The sequence below is a fragment of the Sipha flava genome, unplaced genomic scaffold, assembly GCF_003268045.1.
Source record: "Sipha flava isolate LNK unplaced genomic scaffold, YSA_version1 50903_pilon_pilon, whole genome shotgun sequence".
Classification (NCBI taxonomy): Eukaryota; Metazoa; Arthropoda; class Insecta; order Hemiptera; family Aphididae; genus Sipha; species Sipha flava.
Window position 1 is genome coordinate 1 of NW_020273426.1, and position 16617 is coordinate 16617.

At 27.8% G+C, this 16617-nt stretch overlaps 1 protein-coding gene across 1 annotated transcript; it reads left to right on the forward strand.

Moving 5' to 3' along the window:
• Positions 1-1185: 1185 nt before the first annotated feature.
• On the forward strand, positions 1186-16398 carry LOC112690517 (glycine receptor subunit alpha-2-like; the record flags this gene model as incomplete). The annotated part of the gene is given in 10 exon segments (XM_025564542.1): positions 1186-1274; positions 2000-2162; positions 2232-2314; positions 2682-2825; positions 2899-2981; positions 3056-3190; positions 6785-6885; positions 9476-9636; positions 10666-10774; positions 14822-16398. Coding segments are annotated over 10 exon segments (1266 nt in total). The 3' UTR covers positions 15035-16398.
• Between the last annotated feature and the right edge of the window lie 219 nt (positions 16399-16617).

Consider the following 16617-nt stretch of genomic DNA (forward strand, 5'->3'; position numbering starts at 1 on the left):
ACTTATTACGTAATTTGATCATAAATTTAACGATTATAATTTTGTTTCACTCAAAGTGGTATGAAGTCTTGATTTTGAAATGATAAATGTGCTAAAAAATTGAATCGACATTTGATGTATTATATATTGTAGAATTAAATTGTATTATACTATTCCTGGGTATTTAAGTAAATATAAATGTCTTTAACGATACAATATTTCTATGTTATAAAGTAAAACACGGTGCAAAACTAAAATATAATTTTTTTGTTAAATTGCATTTTATTCCAATGGATCAAAAAAATTAACTTTCATTATTCAAATATTTAAATTTTAAATTCTGAGTGAAGAAAATGTCATGTTGGTCTTATCATAAAATGTACTCACTTTTACCTGTTGAAATTTCAACCAAAAATATTGCTCTCGCCAATCACTTATTCTTATTTCTAATAAGAAAGTAAGTTTTGTGTAGTTGGTGCATTCAGCAGATTATTTTTTAAATTTATCAACAGTTTTCCAAATGTATTTAATATTTAAATTATTAAGAAAACTGATGACAATTTATCATAAAACAACAAATTTTATGGCATACCGGTTATTCCTAAAAAAGTTTATTTGTTCTTAAAGTCGATTATTAATTAACTCGTAAAATAATTACTCTAGAGACTTGAAATTTTCTCTAAAAATCAATAATGATATTCACATACTAGACGTACTACAGTTTTCAAAATATTTTGACTTAAATCTTTCATTTTTTTTTTTTTTTTTGTAAAATGTTGATAAAAAATGTTGGTTTGGCATAATAACTTGAACAATTTTTTGAAATTCTTATATATTGTTTTAAACAGTACAAAAAAATTATAAATATCTTTGGCCATCATTTTTTGTATTAGCGTTTGAATTTTAAATGTTGACAAAACAAGACAAAAAGTACGAAAATCTGCAACATTCCTGTTGTTAAAAATTCGAAAAATTTTTAATTTTTTAAACTTATGGCTTTAAAATTGGATTTTTCAACAATTTTTTTTTTTTGTAATCAACAAAAAATATATTTATTTAAATACTATATTATAGAACATATTAAAGTCTGCAGAGTATATATATATATATATAAACATAAACTAAATCAACACTATTATTATTTATTTCTGTTGTCTGTTCATAATCATAACTATGTTAATACTATTTAAATATTCTATGTTTTAGGTTTAAAATTTAGCCATGAAGAATTGGAATACAAATAAGATTTCATGTGTAATTATTACTAAATTTGTAATATATCTATACGTTATCAGGTAAGTTGTATTATTGTTTTAATCATAAACACATGAAATACATTTATGTAAATTCTTGGAATTAAAATTACTAATTAGTATATTAACCATGCAACTACATAGACTTCTAATAACTTTATCTATCCAATATAATAAAAGTTTCTGAAATAAATGAGAAAAAATAAACCTTGAAAATATTACTTAAAACATTTTGAAAAATAATGTATTGTTTAATTGGAAATCATTTCAGGAATACTGCTTTGATTGTTTTAGTATATAATCAGTATTGAATCAAAAAATATCATGAAAGAATTTTTTTAATTCAAATTAATATATCACTGTATGTAGTGTATATTGTACATATATACAAGGATGGATCCAGTATCTATTTAAGGTCGGGGCAATGTATATAAAAAATTATATAATGTATCTGATTATAGGCGTATGTAGGGGTGTTTTGATGGGCTTAGATCACCTAAAAAAAATAGTGTAACAATATTGTACTAAACCTGGCACTTAACTCCAGTATCCTTCCTGGATCTGTTCATTCATATATATTATCAAATACAAGTATATCGTTAAATGTGCTTTGGAGCCTTTTTACATTTTAGATTTTTAATAATTCTATTGTCATGGTTTTTTAAAGAATGGAACATTTTGAAGCCTTTTTTCTTTAGATATCATAGGTTTTCAGTTTTAATTTATCAAAAAAATTGTTGAAATATTTATTTTTTTTTCTTTAACAGTTATCAGTTTAGGTGTATAAAATGCTTGGAATTCAGAGATATTTTGCCTGAGGATGCAAAGCAATACGATAAAATGAGACCACCCAAAAAAGATGGAATGGCCACCAAGGTACATTTTCATGTTACAGTGATGGGTCTAGATTCGATAGATGAAAATGCCATGGTAATTTCAACTATATTGAATTTTAATGTACATTTTATATTATTATACGTATTAACTTTTTTCTTTAAGACATACGCTGCTGATATTTTTTTCGCTCAAACATGGAAGGATCATAGGCTTCGATTACCCGAAAATATGACTTCCGATTACAGGTTTGTGGTAACAAAATACATTTTTAGTCAATTCTGAATATATAGGTATATACAGTAGCGTATCCAGGAGGGGGGTTAGGGGGTTATACCCCCTCCCCCCGAAAATTTTTAATGTATGTATATTGTCTATTATAATAAAAACACAAAAAATTCAAAAAAAAATTTAATGTTACATTTTTTATAACTCCCCTCCCAAAGAAAAAAATTCTGGATACGCCACTGGATATATATATATATATATATAATTTAACTTACCTATGATAATATGATTAATGAACTCAAAATAACGTTAAAATTAACACATCATTATAACCCATTTCGAAAATGATCAACATTTATAATAATAGACTACCTACTTTGATTCAAGATTATTAGAAGTTGATTGGTTGAAAAATATTTGGAGACCGGATTCATTTTTCAAAAATGCTAAGGCAGTAACATTTCAAACAATGACTATTCCTAATCATTACATGTGGCTTTATAAAGACAAAACAATTCTTTATATGGTCAAGTACGTTATTTGGCATTTATACGATAGTTTTAGTTTTAGTGTTGACATTTTATTTATACTATTTATTTTTTAGATTAACTTTGACTTTATCGTGTGCAATGAACTTTATGATATATCCACATGATACACAAGAATGCAAACTTCAAATGGAAAGCTGTAAGATAAATATTTTTTTCGTTGACCAAAAATATTATCAACCTGCTAAATTTAAAATTTTCTATTCATTTCAGTGTCACATACCACTGATGATATGATATTTCAGTGGGATCCAGATGTTCCGTTAGTTGTTGACGAAAATATTGAATTACCTCAATTACAATTAGTTAAAAATAAAACTGCCGATTGCACTCAAGTTTATTCCACTGGTAAATTTTATATTGTCAAAACTATTATCGGATGTTATTTAGAAATGTATAAGTATAAGTCTACAAATTAAGAACTACAAATTTTAATTTAAACGACATATTAATCATAAACTATAATTAATATAATTTTAAATATTTACAAAAATCAAATATTATTTTAAATTAGAAAATTACCTAAGGTTTATTTTTACTTGTGACATTGATAAAATGATTGTTGAAAAGTATATTTCAGGAAAAATTTTCTCTATAAATATAATTTTCATATTGATTAATAAACAAACTAAGCTTCCAAATTATCTAATCAAATAATAATGCCACTATTCTTGTTTTTTGCCTTTTCTAAGTCTCGAATAAATTATTTTTTTTATTTTTTTTATTTTATTAAAAGAACAAAAAGACCGCGGCAGCTATGGCCATTGGTCAGACAGTGACTTAAATAAATTACATAGTTACATATTTACATGATTTTATACAATATAAAGTTATATTTCTTTGAATAAGGTAGATTTTTATAGGAAAATAAATAGTTTTTGAGTTGCGGTTGGTTCCGGGCTGAAGATTTCATATAAGTGGGTGGCTCCAAGGGTTATCATACGTTCTTGCTGGTTATTTCTGCATTCTGTGAAGATATGCTTGATGGTGAGTTGGACACCGCAGGTAGTACAGTTGGGGGGATCCTCTCTTGTCATAAGGTGGCGGTGGGTTAGTAATGTATGGCCTATTCTTAGGCGGTTTAAAATTGTTTCTTGTCGTCTGGAACAACCGGGAGGAGGAGGCCATGGGAGTATTGATTTTTTAATTTCATTGAGTTTGGTTGATTGATTTGACCAATATCGTTGCCACTTTATGGTATTAAGATTTTTTATATATTTTTTTGCGTCGCTGTAGGTGAATCCTGGTACATTGATAGCTTTGGGTGATATGTGTGAAAGTTTTGCGACCTTATCGGCTTTTTCATTTCCTTTTATATTGCAATGTCCTGGAATCCACATGAAGGATATGTGTTTCCCGGCAGAACATGCAATGTGACAAAAGTTGTGAATATTTCTAGCTATATCGGTAGGGTTATTTATATTTTTGAGGCTTGTTATTGCACTGAGTGAGTCGCTTAGTATGATACAGCGTTCATCGTCGACGGATTGTATGAAATATTTGATTGCTTCTAGTATAGCCATGGCTTCAGCGGTATATATTGAACATTTGTCAGATAGTTTAAGTTGGAATTCAGTGTCACCACATATGATTGCAACCCCAACTCTTTGATCTGTTATGGATGCGTCTGTGTATATCTGTATATGAGGTTCGGCATTGGCTATGATTTCATTAAAGTGGTATTTATATATTTTAGGATTAGTGTCCTTTTTGGGGAGCTGATGTAGTTCGAGATTGATATCTAGGGAGATTGTCCAAGGTGGCTAAAGGCTGATAGTTGATGGTATGATCTGATCTAGGTTCAATTTGTCTTGTAAATTTGTGAATAGATTATTGGGAGATGTGGAGATTCCTTGTGGGGATCTATGGATTCTGGCTGCCAGTAGTGATTTTTGCTCAGCCCATATTAGTGATAGGGAGGGTATTCCTGCTATATTGGATATGCTGTTTATAGGGCTGGATCGGAAAGCTCCTATTGCCAGGCGCATTCCTGAGTTGTGAAGATTTTCGAGCTTTTTTAGGTGGCATTGGATTGCTGACGAGAATAGAGGAGATCCATAATCTATTTTGGACAAAATTAGTGATTTGTGGATCTTGATAAGTACAGAGGAATGGGCTCCCCATGAGGTATGAGATAGCATTTTGATTATATTGAGACGATTGGTGCAAGCTTGTTTTAGTTGTCGGATGTGAGGTGCCCATGAACATTTTGAATCAAAAATTATACCGAGGATCTTAATATATTTGTCATTTTTTATTATATGGTTGCCTAAACTAATTGACATTTTATTTTTGTTTTTGTTGTTGAATATAATGAGTTTAGTTTTTTCAGCTGAAAATCTAAACCCAGATGAATTTGACCAATTTCTTAGTGAGTTTGTGGCATCTTGTAGGATTTGTTTTATTGTTATTAGACTGCTGCTACGACATAAAATGGAGAAATCATCAGCGTACTGTATGGGAATGATTGGTTTTGGTGTTTGCTTGGAAATGTCATTAATGGCTAGCAAAAAAATGGTTACGGAAATTGAAGAACCCTGAGAAACTCCATTTTCTTGTGTGTATGTATCAGATAAGCAGTTTGATGATTTAACTTGGAATGAACGTTCAAGTAATAGGTTTTGGATGAAGTTAAGTGGGTTCCCTTTACTTACTATTTCGTTAAGTATGTACAATATTCTCGGTCTCCAAGTGGTGTCGTAGGCCTTGGCAATATCGAAGCTGATCATGCCTAAACTTTGTTTGTTGCTATTAGCTATTTCGATTTCTCTTTTGATACTTAGGAGATTGTTTTGAGTGCTTCTATTTTGTCTGAAGCCATTTTGTTCGGGAGATATGTATTTAATTTTTTCAAGGAACCAGATGAGTCGACGATTAATGATTTTTTCAAGTAGCTTACATAATGTGCTAAGTAAAGTGATGGGGCGATAGCTTTCGGTGAGATATTTATTCTTATTGGGCTTGAGGATTGGGATCACAAAACCGTGTCTCCAGTGTTTTGGGAATACGTTATTAACCCATATAGTGTTAAAGATGTCAAGTAGGTGTTTGATACCATTGAAGGGTAGATTTTGGATAAAAATATAAGGGATGCCATCTGGTCCAGGGCTTTTACTTTTGTTGGTTCTCAATACCATTTCCAATTCATCCATGGTTATTTGGGAGTTGATTAAGATTTGTGTGGTATCATTAGGGTCGATTGTGTTTGGTGGAGAGTAGTATCGATAGCGATTTATTTGGAATTCGTCATCGTAGTTGGAATTGCTTGAATTTTTTTGAAAATATTCTCCAATAGAATTTACCACTTCCTTTGGTGTCGATATGAGTTTAGAGTTGTATATAAGTTGAATATTGCTATGTCGGTTGGTTCCTTTGAGGGATTTTATTTTACTCCACACTACTGAGGGATCAGTCTGGTTATCTAAGCTAGATGTGAAGGTTTTCCAGGATGTGGCTTTACTGAGTTTAACTAAAAATCTAGTGCGCGCTCTATTTCGTTTTAATTCTACGAAGTCATTTGAGTTGTGTGTGTTTTGGTATTTTTTAAGGGATTTGTTTTTATTTATAATAGATGTTTTTATTATAAATAAACATTTATTTTTTTAAATTTAAATTTATTTTATATGAATTATAAATGAACAATGAAATTTATATAAGTAAAATAAATTATCTTTTTTTCTTTTTTTTTTTACATCTTAAGTACATTCCATATACCACAAAATATTACACACATCATGGACCATAGTTTTCCGGTTTTTTGTATTAATGAAAATTACCTGATACATAATATCAATGTTTATTCTACTTGTATAATTTATTTACACTCCATAGTAGTTATATAGAGGGAGTTTTATTTTTTATAATAATGATTATATTAATGTAATCTTATCCACCACATTTTTAATGAGAAAAATATTTATTTTAATTAATGTTATTTACCAGGAAACTTTACATGCCTAGAAGTAATATTCGTTCTTAAGCGAAGACTTGGATACTATTTATTTCATACTTACATACCTACATGTCTTATCGTTATTATGTCGGTAAGTGCCTATATAACATTATACAATAATTGTTACATATTATATACGTTATTTTAATGTTCGGTAGGTATTATAAAACATAAAAATCCATTATTTGTTAACACATTTAATATGGACCATTAATTTTTGTTCGTTAATAATTAAAATATGAACCTTTTATATCCAGCTTTAAAAAACTGTTTATTAATGAATAATATTTTTACGGTATATTTTTACTAGATTTTTTCAGTGAAAAATCAATTGCAACTTTTCTAAAAAATATTATTTATAATTTAAAAGGTGGCTCAACATGCTTTTCATTCGAAATATCAATATTTTTTATCAATAATTTTATAGGAAAATGGTAAATTGCAGCAAAATTAACCTTTTTCCAAAAGTCGATATGTAAACTGCCACGAGAAAAAATTTAACATTATACAATCTGCGACAAAACCGATAAGATACATTATACAAGCTACAGCAATCCATTTTATATACTAACGATATTATATATTATATAGCAGGAATGGGAAACTCAAAGTTACTAGAGGGCCAATTTTTAAAAAATTAATATCTAGCGAGCAAGAGCACAGAAAAAAAAACAGTCATTCAAAATATGAATTTTAATTAGCATTTATATACACAGAAATAATAAATTCAACACACACAACACAGCACGATACAAATGATACGAAGAAACTGATATAGTTAAACAGCTATGATTGAAAGCTATAATTATACATATAAGTACATATAATATTTAGACATTTAACGATGTTAAATACTAGATAATAATTATTATATCGATAATTTATAGTATAGACTCTACAGCGGTTCTCAACCTTTTTGAGTTCGTGACCCCCTATAATGTCACCAATATGTCTAACGATCCTTTTGTAATGTAAGAATTGAAAAATGTTATAAACTATTTTTATTATATTAATTTGTGTATACATTTTATAAAAAAAAAGTATATTATAAAAGCCGATTAGCGTTAATTAATAAAAATGATGTACATTTTAATATTTTTTAAATAATGACTCGTTTGCTGTTGTTGGATTTGAAATAATTTTTTTTTTTCACATGATGTGACCTTAAAAAAATTGTTGGTGACTCCCGGTTGAGAATCGCTGGTATAGACGATACACTTCAAAATTGTATGATGTAATTTTAAAGTTTAGTACGGGCTAGACAAAAAATGCTCACGGGCCGCCAGTTACCCACCCCTACTATATAGTATGTAATATGTACCTATGTGTACCCATGTACGTTTATCGTTTAATTAATTATGTTATGTTGTGTCTTGCGTACAAAATGATAAGGTTTATATAAATATATTTTTTAAATTTTAATGTAACATCCTAAATTTCGATTCCTTTACTTTTGATAATACTAGTTAGTAACCACTTACTAGAGTTAGATTTCAGTAGAAGTAGTTAAAAGATTATTATTTAATTCAACGTGATGGAATTTAAAACAATGCTTAGCCACAATGCCAAACAATATGAATACAAAATAAATGGTAGCTAATAAAACATGGGAATACGCAAAATGTAAAATAACATAATGAATTAAATGGTGTACGTATATAAGTATACATATTACATACTATATAGTATATAATATTCTTAGGTATATAAAATACATTTTTACAGTTTGTATAGTATATCTTATCAGTTTTGTCGCAGATTGTATGATGTTAAATTTTTGCTTGCCACAGTTTACATGTAGACTTTTAGAAAAAGATTAATTTTGTTGTAGTTTACATATAGCCATTTTATAATAAGGGCCATGTACATAAAAAATGTTATATAAAATGTATTTTTATTCTTCAATTGGTTTAAGAAAAAATCACTTTTGAATTTTGTATTTCCATAAGATTACCAAATATTTACACATTTATGAAAAAAAGTTGTTATGATAAATATAAACTATTTCAATCTGAAATCCAAAAGGAAATAATTGGTTTCATAGTTATAGTTAAAAGTTTTGAAAAAAAAAGAAAACGTACAGTTTGTTGTATTAACACTGTATGACTATTCGGTACTCGTCAAGTATAGCGAATGTTTGCCGATAGAGTATTCTTACGATACAGCAGGCTAGACTATTTCTGCACTAGACATTTTAAAGTTCCCAGATTAATATTTATAGCCCTGCTGCAGGACTTCACGGGCTCGTTAATCTCATAAAATATAACGTGGGGATGCAAAAGTTATGTGTCTTCAGAGTATCTATACTATTTTTTTCCAAGTCAAGCACTGAATTATTAATTTAATTGTAAAAAAAAAAAATTTGTGCTGCTCAGAATAATACTTCTTAAATTACAAATTTTAAATCTACTTTTAAATTAAAAGTTTCCCCTGCCTAATATACATCAGTATTTAAGCATTATGTAAAGAGTAGTCAGTATCTTGTATTTTTATGTTGTAAATTGTTTCGACCTATGATATATATAAAATAATGACTACTCTTAATAATACGACAACCTAACGTACTGTTATTCTGTATTTTATACGTATGTGATTAAGTCAAATTATGTAATTTTTTAATATAAATAATATACTTGATGTTAAAAATTTATAGTAAATCGTTCTATTAAAAATTGTCCTAGTGGGTTTCGTTTTGGATCAAACCTGAAGCAGCTCCTGCTCGCGTAACATTAGGCGTAACGTCACTACTAACGTTGTCAACACAACACGCTAAATCTCAAGCTGCGTTACCTCCGGTTTCGTACTTGAAAGCAGTCGATACATTTATGTCTGCGTGTACTGTGTAAGTAAATCAAGGTCTTAAGTAGTTAATAATATTTTTTTAAAAAAATCTACGTTACACAGTATAGGAGGTAAATCGTGTAACTATGTCGTAGAATTCACAAACATATAGTATGTACTACTTTATTGCATGTATTTTTAGTAATAATTCCATAAGAATGGATGCTTGACAGCAATATTTATATTGCCTTTACTATGATAAAAGTATTTTTTTTATATCTATTTTGAAAAAAATTTGATTTATGGTACTTAAATGTAATTATATTTTTAAAAACTTTCTTATTGGACGATGTGTTTTCTTTCGATCATTAGTAATTCCATAATTATTTAATAGAGTCAATAATATTAATTTCTAATCTCTGAAAAATTTATAAGATTATAATATTTCTTTAAATTAAAATACTTATTCAAAATTATTAATTAACAGCAGTATGAGCTGAAATTGGTCCTTAAATCGTTATATTATTATAATCTTAAAACTCTTACGTCATTATCTTTAATAAATAATATACATTTTAATAGTTTTAATATGATATTGATAACTTAAAATTAAATAATATATTTTTAATTATTAAATAAAAACAATGAATTTATGAAATATTGAGTAAAACTAGTAAATCAGTAAAAATTAAAATTAATATTAGTAAACGTTAACAAGTAATATTTATTTGTAATTATTCTTTTATCCTCGTAAATTAACTGAATTTTATTTGAAAATAATGAATTTAAAATTATTTAATAAACATCTCAATTTTTACTTTATATTAAAAAGAAATTTAATATTGGGAAATTAAATTCGTAGTAGATACTATAATTGGCATAGAGAATAAAGAATTTGATTTTTCGTGACAAACGAAAAATAATTAAGAATTATCTACATTGTAAATTTGTGTAATGTAGGTACTAATAAAAATTAGCACATTACACCCGTACAGACTGCCGATTATATAAATTTGTTCTGAACATTGATTATAATATGTTTATTATTATTATAATTAAAACTATTAAGTATTTTAATTTTATATTTTAGATTTGTGTTTATGGCTTTAATGGAATACTGTTTGGTGAACATTGTTTTGGGTGATTCTGACATGCCACCAAAACCTATAAATAAAAAATCGTTCAATTTCAGTTTTCGGGTAATGTATATCAAAATACATTTATTTACTTATATACTTTTATGTACATATTTATTTTAATAAATACTCAAAAGAGCTCAAATACAGTTAGGCAATGTAATTTAATTAACATTAATACAATACTATGATATTAATAACATAAAATAAATAAGGTTTAAACAAAACACTAATTAGCAAATTACATTAAGTAAATTTAATTAAAAATACTAAATAAACCATATGTTTAGATACAAAAAAAATTAAATTATAGAAAAACATTGGTTGGATAAATATAAATTTCTCGTAATAAACAGACTAAAATAAGTCAAGGCATTAGATTCTCTGGCAATTCGATCAAGAGGATTATTATGGCCATGAGAAGTACAATGAAATTAAATTTTAAACATGGAACAAAAATGTAAATTATATTGATACGGAAGTTAAGTTATTAAAATAATTCGGGGCCTGAAATAAAACCATTTACTAATTTGGACAAAAAATATATATCAGCGTATCTACGTCTATTAGTAAGAGAATCTAAATTAAGAGAATTTTTAATGGAAGAAAGAGATATTAACTCAAGTGGATTAATGTTAAAATAAACTTTACTCTTACAAACAATGAAACATAAAAATCTTCTTTGAGCTTGCTCGATCACCTTCACAATACCTATTTGTGAAGTACTATAAATTATTGAACAGTACATAAGTATATGTATAACTAGGGAAGTAAATAACGTTTTAAGACACAGTTCATTTTTAAAATCATTGGTGTTTCTAGCTGTAAACTCAAGACATCCCAGTACTTTTACACAAATATACACGAGCGGAAAATACTAAATTTGTTTGAAACACTACACTCTAAATTTCGAATAGTACTAGTTTATTTTATATGATCATCCAAAAAGTGATATATACATATATATATATGTACAGTGCCGCAACTACAAAATAGGAGGCCCGTGTGCGGTAATTATATTAAATCCCTTCCTAGGATTTATTTTTGTTATACGTCTTATTTATAAGTATCAATTTCTTTAAGTTATAAAACACGTTTCACATCAGTTAGTGTATGATATGTGTATATATTACAAATTAAATACCTACAACTGTTGTATATTATACTTCACTACATATTTATGTAGTAAATTTATTTAAGTAGTTAGGTAGGTATGTTTTATGCCTAGTCAAATACTCAATAGACTCATTGTTCAATAAATATTATATTACTTTAAAATATTATAACATTCTTACCGTAATTTTAAAAAGAGTTTCTTTTTATTATAAAATAATAATATAATATTATTAAATAATTGTGTGTTTGTAAAATGTAGTTTGTCTTAGGCTGGGTCTAGGAGGTCCCCCAAATGTATGTAAGCCTTGGGGCCCGTGTGCGTGGCACACTCTGCACACCCGTTTTTTGCGGTACTGTATATATATATATATATATATATTATTTGACTTGTTATTAGAGCAGGAAAAATAAAATTTTGAAACCCTGAGGTATAAGCTTCAGTTAATTTGGCTGATATCCATAGGCGTGTTTTTGGGTGTTGCTTGGTATACTGTAGTAACACCTGCTTTTTTTTTAGTGCAGACTTATTATCGTGTGATGAAATCATATCTATTAGAAAACAGGAGTAGTTTACCTCAAAAATTTCATGAACCCCCCCCCCCAAAATGTTTCAATGTTTAATTAATTAATGATCGGTCGACACAGGGCTCAGCGGTCCCCATTACTTACAAGATATTGTATAGTATATACTACGTATAAAACTAACTAACACCCAACCCCCACCCAAAAATAATTGTGGATACGCCACTGCATGAAATTATAAAACAAGAAATAAAAAATGAACTGTTACAATATAGCATTAGATAATATGATAAAAGGACTAAATTAAAGATTTAGCCAAGAAACATTGAATTTAATATCTTCTGTTGATATTTTACAATTGAATCCTACAAATGAAGATATAGAACTAATTAATAAAATATTTAAAATTTACGAACTTCACTTAGAATCTGAAATTAAATTACTTAAAGGATTTACTGATATTCCTAGTGGATCATCAACTACAACCGTAGGTTATTGGTTGGATTGGTTATAGGAATCAAATAGATTAAAGATTTTTTTATTTTTCTGCTGAAGTTTTATTGATATTTTTAATCATCCCGGTCACGAGTTGTTCATATGAGAGGTCTTTTTCAAAACTAGCAATTGTAAAATCAAAAATTCGAAGGACCATGACTCTAAATAGACTTGAAGGACTTTTATTAATGTTTGTTGAACAAGATTTACTAGCTAAAATACAATATGCTAATATAATCAAAGAATTTAAAAATATTGTTCCTTTTGACCGTCGTTTAATATTATAAATTTTTATATTTATTTGTATTTAATTTTATAAAATTATGTATTTTTTTACTAGGTTTATATATTTTTGTTGTAATATATCAATGTAGTTCATTATTAAACACTAGCACAGTTATAATTTAACTTAAGTGAGAAAACGTACTTTATTACTATGCGAATGTCGTTATTCTATAATATAAAACGAATAAATATAATTTTCAAACATTTTTTAGGAATATTTTAGACTTCAGCAACATCTGCTGTAAAAGTCTGGCCACGCCTATGTTAGTTTAGTTACTATATTCCATAGATGTTACAAAGAAATTAGTTTTTACTGAACGCCTCTCTTTTTTTTTTTTAACATTTATTAGAATATTTATAATCTGTAATATTAACAATAAGCATATGAGCATTTTCGTTTAAAGTATAATCATTTGTAAGAGTTGCCGTTTCGGTGACGTCGTTTGAGAGTGGAGAAAATCTGTTGTGTGTGATAAATAATGGTTTAGTCTTTTTGGTTTCCGGAATATCTATCGACGAAAGATTTCGTTTAGATGACTTTTTGGGATATTCGAAGTTATCGTCATTATTTTCATCTAAATCCATATCAGAATAATTAAATACGTCACTTGATCCACTCGGTATACGGGAGTCGTGTGATATTTTTAAAGAATTGACAGAACCGACTTTTTGTTTTTGATTGGAAATAGTAATAGAACGGGATGAGCTTTGATTAGACGTTTGTTTAGTGAGTGTATTTTTGTTCTTATTATTATTGTAATTAATACTGGGAGTTTGATTTTTCATTATATATTAATGATGTTTAATTATCTGGAAGTTAGATTGTCAAAAGTAATCGAAGGTCCAAAGGTCACCACGCGTGGCGATGCCTTGGAAAGGAGATAATAGAGTGTTTTTCATATACTGTGCGTAATTAGTAAATATTTGTTATTACTTTTTTCCTTGAAGATGAATTCGTAGGGTGCTGGTAAACGTAGGAACCAGATACAGTATAAAAAACTGAGTTGAATTATTGAAAACACGAAGATATCCGATGGAAATGAGGTGATTAATTGAAACATAAGAGATAGATTTATGTAAATTCACTATTAAACTTTAAATATAATTTCAGTAATCTATTATACAGTTTTAATTGCGAGCAACATTTGATCAGACAACTTTTGTGTCGGTTTTAAATACAAATTAAAATAAGACAATTTTCTACGAATACAAAACCTGAATTAAAAAACGTGACTATAGTAACTTCGTGAGCCGTCCGTCGTTCATGTACTTTAATTGCGGTTTACCACCCATAAAGTCGGTGAAAAATTATTTATACGATTATAATGATCGATATGTAATTAGCAAAAACTAATAATAGTATTTTCTCTGAATATGTAGCCATTAATTCAAAACCTGTGTTTATAACTCGAATAATTCGAGTAGGTAATTATTATCTAAATTCAAACAAAACCGAATACAATTATTTTTATATTTATTTTATATTATATTATTTTATTAACTCCTTATTAAATAGCTAATAACAGTCTAGATAAACCAATACACTAGATAATGGAAAAAAAAATTCTCAAGCCGAATTATTCGAAATTCCTTTCGGACAGTATATTACAATAAAAACAACTCATCGCAATCATGTTGATATATTATTTTTTTTTTAATTCTTAAATTAATTTTATTTTCATGTGTGCTCAGAACAACTTAAAGCTAATCGATGGCCATTCTATTCCACCACCGCCCCGCCCGCCACCTCAAGCGACTGCAGCCGCCACCGCCGCTTTTACGGCCAAGACACAAAGGAATCGCACTAGAGCCATAAACATTGATCGATTTTCAAGAGTGTTCTTCCCGTTGCTGTTCACCGTACTCAACATGACGTACTGGATCATTTTTGCTCGATTCTTGTAATACGCCGTATACCTATTTTGTGTATATTTGTTAGTAATACGTAGTGCACCTTAAAAGAGCACATGACACTTTTTCATTTACATTATTTATTTAATAGTTTATTATTAGAACCGTTGAGAAGAGTTTTGTAAAACTCCAAAGTAAAAGAAATATATTTCAAAAGATATTAGGGGTCTAACAAATCCGCGTGATATTGAGTTGAACTTAACACAGCCGCCCTCAAATTATACAGTATATGCAGAAATTCCTCTCTTTACGTAATGTTTTGCTATAAAATATTAGTTATTTAAAATTTGAAGAAAAAAATAATTCTGGACTACAATAATATAATTCTATCGGTATATGTTTGTACTGAAATTTACCTCAAATTAAATTAAAATTATATAAGTATCATTTTAAAGTAAATAAATCATTGGTCATATGATGTCTGGCTCAGTAATGTCTCAAAGCTTCTTTAAATTTCTCATACCTAACTTATTTAATAATGTGAGTATGAAAATGGTAATTGGTATGTATACTTTTTTTTTTTTTTTTAGAAATTAGTAAATAACGGATTCAACTAAATTTTTGTGTTGTGTGTTCTTTTAATAATTATATAGTTTCTCCTTACTGAGTATTTATTAATTGTGTATTATTACCTACTGGTTATAAACTTTAATTTATAAGCAAATATTTTATTATCAAGGTTGGACATTAGCAAGTGAATATATAAATGTAGAAGTTGAGTTCAAAGTTAGGTTACGTCTATTTTATTAAGTCAGCCTTTAATTAAATATTTAACCAACTTTATCTATTTGGTCGTATGAATAACTAATTTCTATTAAAGTTAATGTTTTTTTGTAAATTTAATTGATACCCGGTGTGCAAAATCCTATAGCATAGTAGTCGCATAGTTGTCACACTGACGGTTAAGAAGTTACGAATAAATGCCTGTTAACTTTTCAGAGATATGTTATGGACGCTTAACGCCAGGTTGAACGAAGTTACTGTATGCGATATCAACATGTGATTACTATGAGTAGTCAATAATGTCATATTGAGAGGTTAATAATGTTAGTACATAAAGATTAACGGAACTTCTCATTTTCTGCGCATAGACCTCGCAATGATTATTGTCCAGAAAATAAAAATAACCTGAAGTTTATTTCATGCTCGCTGAGATTTGAACCGTCCACCCCTTCCTACCTATTCCTAGACCTATACTACTGGGACACCCTATCGAGACATTGGGTAATAAATAAGTTAGTACCTATACTAAAAGTAAAAGTAAACATTATATATGTAACATTATACAATGATGCGTTTATAAATAAATCGGTGACGGTTTTTTATATCGAAACTGGTGGTAAATATACTTGTATTTGCAATACATTTTTATTTTTATGGTATATTATAATAAATAAACTATTTGGTATTATTAGGAATAATTTTCAATAAATTATTTAGGTATATAATTTATTATATTCATATTTAATAATAGATACTTTACTACTTTATTGTCAAACATAAAACGTAAAATGAAATGTAATAAAATAGCGAGCAACGACAACAAAATAAAATAATAAATCATAAACTATAACCAA